Raw genomic sequence first — 12,369 nt, 5'->3', positions numbered from 1 at the left:
TAAATTCAAGTCAAGAAGAAGAAATGGTTGAGAGTATCTGACTAAATAAAATCTTAAATTTACATCACTAAAGAAACTTGGCTCTAATTTCCCATTCCCAATTTCACTTACAACAGCAAAATGAAGGAGGTCATCTCCCAGTTCATTTTTTAATCGTCGAAGATTTGCTATTAGACAAGCACTAGGTCCACTCCATTCTTGGAAGATATCAACAACTGTCAACAACAAACCAAATTAAACAAAATCGGCAACAAGCAAAACACATTTAAATCTATTCACACTCCAGACAATTCTTCCTCCAGATTATCTTTCAGTTAACTTAATTAAGTTAAGCCCTATCCTCTTCAATAATCCCAAACCTCAAAAATGTTAGTTTAAAAAACAAATACCACATGGTAGCAAAATGAGACAATCTGGATCAAATATTGTAGTGTGAATAGACTTATTTTTTGCAAATAACAAAGGTACATGTAATCTGTTGTACAGTAAAACAAAGCTATAATAAATGATTACTTTTCAAGGAGACATTTTTAATTTCGATATAAGGAAATAATTGGATACAGTGGACCACGCTTATGATGAAACACTCTTTGCTATAACTGTGTTCTACTGTACAATTCTTTGAAAATAAATCTTGATGTTGGCTTTGTTATTGGCTAATTAATTCAATGCGCAAATAGTCAACATGAGAATCCACTCCATGGGAAAACATTTAAACAATTTCAATTTGTTAAGCTTGGTTTTTTTGTGGAAATAATAAATAATCTGGAAAGCCTGAAGATGTAATACAAGAAGTTGGGGTCATCAGTTTACCACCTGTACATGTACATGTACCTGAATATTTCTAATATATTCTCTTGTTGATCATCAGCTATTTTAGAAGTGTATTAGTGCACATTTTACTGTAGATTCCCTATAATGTGAGTATCTAATTTCATGAAGCTGCCATACCAAATCCCTATGCCAAATCTCAAAGATAAATGTACTTCAAAGGATTCATAATAAGTTTAGTGACAAATATAAATCAAATCACGACTGTCAATCTCACTTCTCATGAATGAATGCAATTATTAATTACTCATATAAAATAAGAAATCTACAGAATGCAAAACCAGCACTGCACACATGGGATATTGGGAAAACTGTGGAAATAAAGTTGTTGAATAATCTGAGTGGACAATTTTCTGTCTCAAATGTAAAGCTTCAAAACAGTTTGGATATAAGTCTGCTGAAAACAATTCAAAATGTGAACAGAAGGGTAAATCGTTGAGACATGCAATATAATTTTGGAACACCCCTAACATTAAACTTTGAAATACACATGAAAATAAATATACTAAATACTGAAATTCTTGGCATGCCAAAATGCATGGTGTGCACATCTAGAACATATTTACGTAACTGACATAACGAACGAGAACACGTCCAATTACGAATGTCTCGTAACATGTGACTTACAACTGCGAGTTTAAGAAGGTTGTCTCCGATATCATTTAGAATTTTCTTAAGGTTGCCCACCATTCCTTTACAGGGCCCACACCACTGCTGGTAAATATCTACCACTATAACACCAAAGTACTTTGTGAACAGCAGGTAACGTTACAGTATGGTGCTCTTGAAAGTAAAACTTATCCAAAATTCTTAGTGCTTACAAAATGAATTATTCGTACTTCCTTCCATGCTGAAAGTTTGGATACTTAAGACTTGATAAAGAATGGATCAATGGGAAGCTGCTCAAAATAAGCTGGTATTGTCAGTTCAAAAGCAAATACAATAAACCTCAAAATCTTTTTTAAATGACTTGTCACGAGAAGTGAAATATTCATTTATCTTCCAAATGCGTCATTACAGTTATTACCAAGATATACAACATTGCTGCAAGTCAAAACCAAGGCATATAATTTGTGTTTTGTAAATTTTCTCTCATAGTATTGTCTCAATATTATTTTTTTTTGGGGGGGGGGGGATACTAGTAAACAACATTCATTCACTGCTGAAGTTATCAGTGGTTTTGTTAACTCACATAGTGCTTATAGATCATTCTGACAGAAGTGATTCCAGTTTTTGCACATCAAGTGTACAACTTACTATGGCCAGTTTAAAAAGTTTATCACCCAGGTCAATTTTGGCTTTTTTGAAAATGCTGACCATTCCTTTACAAGGGCCACTCCATTGCTGGTACACATCGATTACTGTTGATATGAGAAAATCACAGGCAATTGTTTGAACCTTAAGTAAACTAACTTTGGTTTCAGAAATGCACACACCCTTTTTAATTCAAGTATTAATTACCATCAATTAATTATGGCATGGTATATATAGATAAGATAAGATAAGTTTATTCCAATTTTGTTTGACGCTAGCTCGAATTTAAGATCTCTACTCGTCTCATTGGTCCTGCAACACTAGAAATCTCATGGCCATCTTCCTGTAACATATGCCCTACACTTATGCAGGATTTTCCTATTTAAATATGTTGGTGGGGGAAATTGCATTACTACACTGTATGTGTCTACAAAAAGCAAAATTTGTAACAAAAGATATCAAACATGCTAGGTATACCAAAGACTCAGTTTTGATTATTTACATTGTAGTACCATACCATGAATTTTTTCAGTGCAATGGACAGAGCAAATAGGAATAGATGGGTCATATTTCACTATTAGAATGCACTGTGTTACACAGGGTAGTAGGAACTGTATATTCAGTAAGAGTAACAGATTAAAACATACATGTAATTATCATTAAAAGATGTTATGAAAGCAAATAGAAAGCACTGCGCTCGGTATCTGTTATAGCCAAAACGAGACTCAACAGCCAATGCAACCATTTAGGAGTCAGAAACTTACGATCACAAAGTGCAACAGGGCGTCACCAAGATCTAGTTTTATTTTTTTAAATGATCCTGTCATTGATGAACATGGGCCGCACCAACTCAAGAACACGTCTACAACTATTTATCAAAATAACAATGTCAACTTTTCTTTTATAAGTATGGTTTGATTATCATTTTCAGATTTAAAGCCTTTAAAGACTCATAATATTGTTTTCATATACAGTCTGAAGTTTGATTTGCTGAAAAACAAACATTGCATTACCATTAATTCAAATATTCATTGTATACATGATATGAGAATATGTAACAACAGTCCCATGTCTAGAAAATATCAAATAATCTATAATTGACTTTACAATTAATATGACCATAAACACAAATTCATATATATTTACTTGCAATACACTACATTGTCAGTCTTCATTTCCTCTACAGCATGCAGAACTACTTCTAAATCTCATCTATTGAGACTCAGTGTGATCAATAAATACTTGTCATCTGATACCCTCTAACATTTACCAGAAGGGCCTTTCTGTCTATCTCTCTTTCTCTCTATCTCTTTCCTCACTAAGCATAAAATGATGTACATTTTCAAATGTTTATACCTATATTCCAAACCAGTGATGTTATAAAATATCTATCTCAAAAGAGCTACCTGGCTACATAAACCCATTGTGTCTGTGTAAATGAATAATAATTCCTCAAACTGTCCAGATCAACCTACACCATAACTGACGATTCATGAAAGCGTTGTGCATTAAGCAGTGTAGTTCATTTTCCGACCAGTGTTACACTTCTGACAACATGACATGTCACTTACTACTCCAAATTGAAGAAGAGGATCACCCAAATCTAATTTTATCCTCTTTAGGATAGGTATAAGGCAAGAACATCTCCCACTCCACTGCTGATAAACATCTACAACTTTTATCATAAAACTTGGCCATCATTTTATGTTGACTTTGACAGTGTATTTAAATGTGAATTTTCAAAATATGAGATTCATGAAATTTAGGTAAAAGAATATAACAAAAGTTGCAAAATTTGTATATTATTCCAAAAAGTGAAGTGTTATATCTGAAATATTTGTTTCAAAAAGCAGCAAGATATCACGCAAGTTTACGATAATCTCTGAACCATAACAATTATCAATCCTAAATTTGTATAAGATTTATCACAATTAATCATTAATCAGTATAGGTACATTGTCCATATACTGGTATCAATTGATAGAAAGCTCGAAGAGTTTAATCTAATATTTCTAAAGTGTTTGCATAGATTTTTTAAAAAAAAATTATTTTAGAAAACAGTCCCTAGTCTGTTTTTAAGGTGAAAATACAAACCAAACAAAAAAAGTTTATAAGAATACAATAATGGCAGATAGCAGTTGACATTGCACTTTTTACTGTACATAGTGTACAATCAGTACTAATTTGATGCCTGCCTTTATATTACGTATGATACTAATTATGTCAGTGATTTGTTGTCATGAATATTCAATTTAACCATTTTGTAATACATATAGTTAGTTAGTGATGTTATCTTTCCTTTAGACTTTTTTAGTGTAATGACTCCATTTAAATAAGGCAAGGAGTCCAGTAAATTTATAATTTGGTCAATCTCAGCTTCTTCGTGTAGTCCCTACAACAGCTAGGCTATTCAATTCACTTTGTATAAATAAGTATAGACATTTGCACACAAGCCACAGATATTCCCCTACAATATAGTCATTAAAACTTATCTAACATGTGATTAGGAATATATATACATGTACTTAATATTCTTTGGGTTTATGCATGATGCATGGTTATGCAGATGATACAAGTAGCAGGACATTGAATATATCACAATATGATATTATTTTCTAAATATCGTAAATAACTTTAATCTTTGAAATAACAATGCTCAATCCTGAATTTTGCTTAATAAGACTATTAGGGTTCACTATCTTTACCATAAAGACCCTCCTTTGACAACATGTCTTCCCATTCCTCCTGTGTTTCAATTTCTTGCTGCAGTTGTGCCTCCTGCTTACGCCTCGCCATGATAACGAATCTTTAATGTTATATAACGTATCGTCGATGTTATCTAAAAAGAATTGCTAAACTATACTATTCATGAAACATGTATTAGGTTATTTCGGTATCATGGTCGTATAGGGTATGTACATGTGAACAGGTACCTGTCCAGTGCAGTTGTAGTTATGAGACATCACTGATTCGCACTGTGATAACAGTGGGCTTATATTTTTATAAAAACCGACAACAGATGCTAAAATTCAACAATTGCATGTACAAAATAAAGATGATGATGTTCATTACCTACTCGTCGAAACCGTTTTCTCGTGTACTTCTTCTGAAGTTCTGTTGCAGTTGGTTGTTTGGTCTAGTAACAGACACTTCCGGTTGATTTTGATTGGCTTACCCAAAAAGAACTATAAATCAAACGGTAACGAAAATATCCGACAAACCCACGTTAGTTTGTTCTTAATCTTACACTAGTTGCTTTTTGCTCCAAAAAAAAAAAAAATACTGAGTTTGAATTATTTTGGATGATTCGAATGATTCGATTTAAGTTCAGAATGTTTCCTCCATGGGCATCTGCTTGCGTCTGTGGACACGAAAATGAAAGCCCCCCCCCCTTCTCATTTAGTTTACACAGCTCTGTGAGAGAGAGAGAGAGAGAGAGAGAGAGAGAGAGAGAGAGAGAGAGAGAGAGAGCAATTAATTTGCATTTAATTACTCGTTTTACTAAAACAGTATGTGTCTTAATGGACGTAATGTGCAAAAACAGGCTGGATTTATTGCTCGCAAGATTTACTTTGTTGCTCGGTATAAATGATTGGATGATCCCTTTTATTATTCATTTATTTACAATGCATGTTAATATAACTGAAGATATCTCTAATTAGGTAGTTGCTCCTTCTTAAAGGGACTGGTTCACGTTTTTTTGGAGAGAGAAATATTTTTCATTTCTGATGTTAAACATTAAAATAAATATAACTTAGCCAAAATCTGGACTTCTGAATGCAAGTATAAAAGCAATATTATAGCTTTAACTCTGTGTTAAGACTCGAATCTTTTTATGTTTAGAAACAAACCAGTGCAGTGTTAGTTTTCTAATTTAGAGCATATCCTAATTTTGTGATCACCATGGCGCAATTTAACTTTTAGATGACACATTTTACCTCAGTAAAGAATGCTTGAAATATGTGTTTAATACAATAAACTTAGATCGATATGAAAGACGAAGATAACGAATAGCGATCAATCTCATAACTCCTGCGAGCAATTAAAACAAGCTAGATAGTTGGGCAAACACGGACCCTTGGATATACCAGAGGTGGGATCAGGTGCCTAGGAGGAGTAAGCATCCCCTGTCGACCGGTCACACCCATCGTGAACTCTATATCTTAATCCATTTCTCTTGAAAACTTTGTAGGCAATGATATACTGCAATCTTTGTTTACAAAACAAATAATGAACTCTCTAACACGAGCTTCACCTTAATTTTTGTGAGACCTTTTAAACGCATTAGACATTAGATTTTGATTACTAAAAGTGAAAAAACAACATCAAAATATAAAGGGGGGGGGGGTGAGTCAGTCCCTTTAGAGAATCATTGCGCGCATCATGAAATTGAATGATTGATTTTGATAATACAAATGCGCACGTTAGTTGAATATACTCCTCTCTTCAGTCTTGCGTTGTAGCGCGCATCTATTCAATTGTTGATGTGATCAATTCATTTGAAGAGAGCAACAATCAAATTATAGCGCGCATCAATTGAGCGATATCAACAATTCATGAGTGCAATAATTCAGAATCGAAGATATCATTGTGATCTGTGCACATCAAATGAATTGGTGGTATCTTCAAATAATTAAACAAAATAACGCGCGCTTCTTAACGACGAAATAGGTGATTTTGAAATCGCTTGACTTACTTTAAAATAGTCATTAGTACTTTAGAAATTTATTGGACAAGTTTGAATAAAAACAGTACTAGGAGTAAAAAATGTTGTTTATGAAAATATGTTTGTAAACGTCTTTGTATTTTCTTTTCGTGAAACGAAGAAGGAACCAGGCAAATTCTCCTCATACGAATTCTAACCCAGGCCTTACCTATCTAGTACGTGTGTTACTATCAGGAAATATTCCAACCCAGGCCTTACCTATCTAGTGCGTGTGTTACTATCAGGAAATAATCCAACCTAGGCCTTTATGGAGCGCCAAATTCACATAACTCAAATAATTGAAGATATCTTCAATTATTTGAAGATATCATCAATTCATTTGATGCACGCAACAATCTGATTAAAGATCTCTTCAAATAATTAATGATATCTTCAATTCTGAATTCGCATTAATTCTTCAGCTGAATTGATGCGCGCTTTAATTGAATTAATGATCTCTTCAAATGAATTAATGCTATCAACAACTGAATTGATGCGCGCTACAATTTAATTGAAGTGAGCAATAATTGATGTAATGCGAGCATTGATTCATTAATTCTTTTAGAGAGAGCAACTATATAATTAGAGATAACTTCAACTCAACGTATCCACAATTGAATTAATGATCTCTTTAATCGAATTGTTGCTCTCTTTAAAGAATGAATGCGCGCATCAAATCTATTATTGTTCTCATTAATTCAACTGATGCGCGCATTAATTCAATTGATGAGAGCAGTGATTGAATTGTGTAAGCACGCATTAATTTATTTGATGAGAGTAATAATTGATTTAATGCGTGCATTAATTCAATTAAAGAGAGCAATTGAATTGGTGATATCTTCAAATAATTGAAGATATCTTCAATTTTTTGAGTTTATGTTAATTAGGCGCTCCATAGGCCTTACTTATCTAGTACGTGTGATACTATTAGGAAATAACGCTAGATGAAGTTGGGGAGGGGGGGGGTTATATATATTACATGGACGATAATGTGAATGGAATCCACCTAGGCATTTTATCTAGATCACGCGAGGTTATGTTGATTCCTGACTATATGTGGAGGATTATTGGTTTCACTCCTGAATATAGATCTAACAGGCATAGGAACGAGGAGACAAGACACCCTCTCCCTCCGTGAGTCTAGAATTGATCACAACCCAGGAATCATGGGAGTATCTCTATGGACCGTGGGTATTGGACGTTCGGTGGTTAGAACACGTGCACCTGACTGGTCATACATGGCTTCCTGGTTCAATTCCCAGTCCAGTCAAGAAAAAAATCCTCCCTTCCTGTTACATTTCGTGCCATTTACAACCCCTGGACTTGCCGAGGAAAGTCTTGCCAGAGGCTGAAGAATCTGGGCTGTGGTGAACTGCAGTGATTTGGGCTATACGAATTTGTGGATATCGACCTGGGTACCTAGTCAGTGGCCAGAGCACCTGACTATAGTAATACATAGGTCGAGGGTTCGATTCCCGGTCCGGCCATAAATCCCCCTTTCTACGCTTAAAGGAAATCGACAGTCACGCAAACGATTCATGGTTCAATGCCCCACTAGAGGCCCTGTCACACTATGACGTTCTCACCAGCGATCGAGTAACGTGTTGCGAAACGCAGAGGAACGTCGAGAACGTTAGAAACAAGATACAAGAAAGTGAGACGAGCGTCGGCAAACTTTGGGGAACGTCGAGGGACGTCGGCAAACGCTGAGGGTGAAAAATATGTTAGGTGTGCACAAAACTTAACGACGCTCTATCAAAACGCTACTTACGCGTTAGAGGAACATTACACGAAAGTTGGCGGGCGTTACTCGAGAGTCAGGACGTTCCCTAGACGCTAGGCGGACGCCACCCATCAGGTTCGAGTGTCTGGCGCTTGGGTAACGCTTGCGTAACGTCCGTCGAACGTCTATCCAGCGTGTCGCCAACGTTTCGCAGCGTTCTTAACACTCATGTAATGCTCTTTCAACGTCTGTCAGGGTTCTAAATTTTTGCAGCGTCTGTGTAACGTCCATTTAACGTCCTTGTAACGCGCCTGTAACCTACTGGTAGCGTTTAGAAGGGTTTGGAAGCCATATAAAGGGGCTTGCAGAGGCCACCACCCTGTTGGAACTTTCACAGAGTGAAGACCTCAGAAGAATGACAGACCAAGAGAAACACCAGTATGCTGTTGCTGTTCTCATGCAACACAGCAACCTCCTGCAGTTGGCATTGCACCAGATCAAGATGTCCAAGGCAGAGTAGAAGAGGAAGAGGAGAAGGAGAGGGATAAAGAGCTGGGCGAGACCCTGGATAGGAAGGCGACCCCAGTTTGGTGTTTATGACAGGCTGATGGCTGAACTCAGAGCTGAAGACCAAGCCTCCTTCCACAACTTCCTCCGCATGCCACCAGAGATGTTTAATGAACTGAGACAGAGAGTTGGACCCAGGATCACCAAGAAGGACACTCGCTTTAGACCGGCCCTCGACCCTGGTATGAAGTTGGCCCTGACTTTGCGACACCTTGCCTCTTGTGACAGCTATGCCTCGCAGAAGTTTGGCTGGAGAGTACCTCACAACACACAGTCACTGGTGGTCAGAGAGGTTTGCCATGCCATACTGGACGAGTACCTGGATGAGATGCTGACCTGCCCCATTACGCCAGAAGAGTGAAAGGAAGTTGTTGACAGATTCTATCAGAGGTGGAACTTCCCCCATGTCCTGGGAGCACTAGATGGCAAGCATGTGACCATTAGGTGTCCTGTACACAGTGGTTCCTTGTACTACAACTACAAGGGGTTCTATTCCATCGTGTTGCTGGTCCTTGTAGATGCTTACTACAAGTTCCTGTGGGCAGGTCTTGGAGGCATGGGATCAGCATCCGATTCCCAGATCTACAACTCCAGTGAGCTGAAGAAGATCTGCTTGGGTTTCCACAGCATACACCTCTCCCACAAGACACTAGAGATGTTCCATACCTCTTCATTGGAGATGACGCCTTTGCCCTGAGAGCCTACATGGTGAAGCCCTATAATCTCCGTGGTCTATCACAGGAGGAGCGCATCTTCAACTACAGGCTATAGAGAGCCAGAAGGGTGAAGAACGCCTTTCGGATCCTTAGCAACATATTTCATGTGACTCTGGACACTATGCAACACAAGCCAGAGACTGCGAGGCTGATAGTGAAGACCTGCTTGGTCCTTCACAACCTGATGAGGGTCAGGTATCCAACGCTGCAGAACAAACAGCTGGAGCTGCCAGAAAGTCCAGAAGAAGACTTTGTGCCTGGTGCCTGGAGAGATGGCTTGAATCTGGAAGACACACAAGTTGTTGCAGGCCCCAACACTGCGACCAAGGAAGCCAAGAAGCAGAGGAACCTTATCAAGCATTGGGTAAACTCCTCAACTGGGGCACTGGACTGGCAGGACCTCCCACGACTTCTCCTTGTTGATAATCTTGTGGTAATCCTGGAGCATAGAGTCTCACAATACCCTGTTCTCTTGTAACCACTCGACCATGATAGCCTCATCAGATCCAGAGAGGCTGCAGTTTATCATGTCGCTCTTCCTATTGCCTCTCTCCTGTGAGGAGGAGGAGCTGCATGGAGATGGCGACTGGGACTTGGAGGGGGTGAATGTTGCCCTCTTCTTCGGCTGCTACTGGCTGGCTGTCGGCTTCGCTTTCGACACGAGGGGGTGGACCTCCGCGGTGATGGTAACTACCTCCTGGCTGGGAGATGATGATGCTCGTTGGACCCTGCTGCTGTCCCGACCTCTGTTGCTGGCCCTCTTGCTCTTGGGAGGCATATTTTTGCGATGTTGACTGCGCAATGCTTGAAATGGAAGTTATGCACTCTTGCCAAAAGTCCCCTTTTGTAATTCTTGTCCAGCCGGAGGTTGGTAAAACGTTACATGAACATTACACAAACGCTCCACGCGTTACTGGGACGTTAAGCAGACGCTGTGGAAACGTCGAGAACGTCGGCTAGACGCTGGAATATACAATGAAACGCTACCTGGACGCTAGGCAGACGCGACCCAAACGCTATCAAAGCGCTGATAACGCTAGGTTTTGCTGTTATTTTTTACCACAAACGTCGCCTGACACTGCACGAGCGTTGGCTGAGCGTTATCCAAGCTTTACAAGAACGTTATAACAACTTTGACCTAGAAACTCAATTTGTAGAATGTCAACGTTTCTCCAATTTTTAAAAACGTAACAAAACGCTATAGTGTGACAGGGGCTTAACTAGCGTAGTGGACAAATACCAGAACTCCGAATCGTTGACAAATTGACAGAGGTTACATATTTTGGAGATTTAGTATGGGATAGCTTTCCTTGTTCTTTTCTAGGTTGCAATGAGCATCCTAGACTAACCAGTATGATGTACAGTTAAAGAACTATACCTACCGTGCTTTGTTTTAAAACTTCATAACCATGCATACCCAATTAACTGTCTCCGTGGTATATCACAGGAATCGGCAATTCTGTCTGTAATGATAATAGTAGGGGGGGGGGGGGGTCTATACCATACCAATCCCTAATGAAAAACAGAAGACAAAATCACCTCGTTATAACGAGTTAGTATCTCGTTACGACAAGTTCGTTATCTCGTTATAACAAGTTAATTATCTCGCTATATGACGAGTTCGTATCTCGTTACGACAAGTTCATTATCTCGTTATAACGAGTTAGTTATCTCGCTATATGACGAGTTCGTGTCTCGTTACGACAAGTTCATTATCTCGTTATAACGAGTTAGTTATCTCGTCATAAGAAGTTAATGATCTCGCTATATAACGAGTTAGTATCTATTGAAATACTAAGGACTTGTTCTTTCCAAAGTCTAATATAACGATTAGAAATTATTCAAATCCCACAAATGAAGTTGATAAAATCTCTGTCTTACACACGATTATTTTATGATGGCTATTATGTAAAAATTTTATTCGTCGTAAAGATGAGAAGAAAATGTTAACTTCTAGCTCCGAACAAATGAATAGGTGATGATATATTTTCTTCCACTCAACAAAAATACTGATTTTCCATTGTCAAGAATGAATTTAAATTTGATCGTCTTAATATACCACAATGGTTTGACAAATTTTCCGAGCTAACTCGATATCTGAGCAACAAATCCACCAGCCTGGATGCAGTTGAATTTATCGAGAATATAAATATATTTATACTACTGATGCAGGCAAGAGCAAGCAAAACTAGAGGGCTTCTCCCTTTTTTGACAGCGTACATTTCCCATTATTTTTTACAATCAAAAACTATCTTTGCAATCCAAAGTAAGATATATTGGGCTATCTCCGCTCCCCCCCCCCCCCCCCAAGTATTATCGAGTGTTAAGGATGTAAGCTTGAACAAGTGAAGGTAACGAGCGTTGACAGTCACACCCCACCTTATCATGTAAACGGAGTAATCTGTAGTCAAAAGTAGCATGTAAAGAACTTCCTATTACAATGGGCATGTAACGCGTCAGACAGCTTTTGACCCAATGAATTGAATCCATGTAGAGAGGGACGCACACACTTGCTATCCCACCCCACCCCACTCCATCTCACCCTTTATGTGAAGTTGGAGTGGGGGGGGGGG

The 12,369-nt window shown here is 38.1% G+C and overlaps 2 protein-coding genes across 32 annotated transcripts in view; one reads left to right on the top strand and one right to left on the bottom strand.

The window, feature by feature from the left end:
- LOC125679608 (thioredoxin domain-containing protein 3 homolog) overlaps positions 1 to 5,258 on the bottom strand; it is a 33,911-nt gene extending 28,653 nt beyond the window's left edge. For 16 of the 31 annotated variants that reach the window (XM_048918941.2, XM_048918933.2, XM_048918944.2 and 13 more), the window contains exons 1-3: positions 5,158 to 5,258; positions 4,791 to 4,924; positions 112 to 215 (exon numbers count right to left, since the gene is read on the bottom strand). In XM_048918941.2, coding sequence (XP_048774898.2) covers positions 112 to 215; positions 4,791 to 4,881 — 195 coding nt within the window. In that variant the 5' untranslated portion in view covers positions 4,882 to 4,924; positions 5,158 to 5,258. Of the gene's footprint in view, positions 1 to 111; positions 216 to 1,458; positions 1,563 to 2,849; positions 2,954 to 3,656; positions 3,761 to 4,790; positions 4,925 to 5,157 lie in introns of all 31 variants that reach the window. The other 15 variants (XM_056156363.1, XM_056156368.1, XM_056156369.1 and 12 more) reach the window with 6 other exon arrangements.
- Positions 5,259 to 9,120: 3,862 nt separating this feature from the next.
- LOC125679776 (uncharacterized) lies at positions 9,121 to 9,777 on the top strand. The gene is made up of 2 exons (XM_056153331.1): positions 9,121 to 9,437; positions 9,540 to 9,777. Exons 1-2 carry the CDS (start codon positions 9,121 to 9,123, stop codon positions 9,775 to 9,777), a joined length of 555 nt encoding a protein of 184 aa, XP_056009306.1.
- Positions 9,778 to 12,369: the final 2,592 nt, after the last annotated feature.

The sequence above is a fragment of the Ostrea edulis genome, chromosome 2 (assembly GCF_947568905.1).
Source record: "Ostrea edulis chromosome 2, xbOstEdul1.1, whole genome shotgun sequence".
In the NCBI taxonomy this organism is placed as follows: domain Eukaryota; kingdom Metazoa; phylum Mollusca; class Bivalvia; order Ostreida; family Ostreidae; genus Ostrea; species Ostrea edulis.
This window is presented reverse-complemented; position numbering and strand designations above follow the sequence as displayed.

Bases quoted from the DNA above. Each gene is read 5' to 3' on its own strand.
- LOC125679776 (XM_056153331.1), top strand. From the start codon at position 9,121: ATGGCTGAACTCAGAGCTGAAGACCAAGCCTCCTTCCACAACTTCCTC. The intron at 9,438-9,539 runs GTGAAAGGAAGT...TCCTGTACACAG, and splicing joins TGCCCCATTACGCCAGAAGA to TGGTTCCTTGTACTACAACT.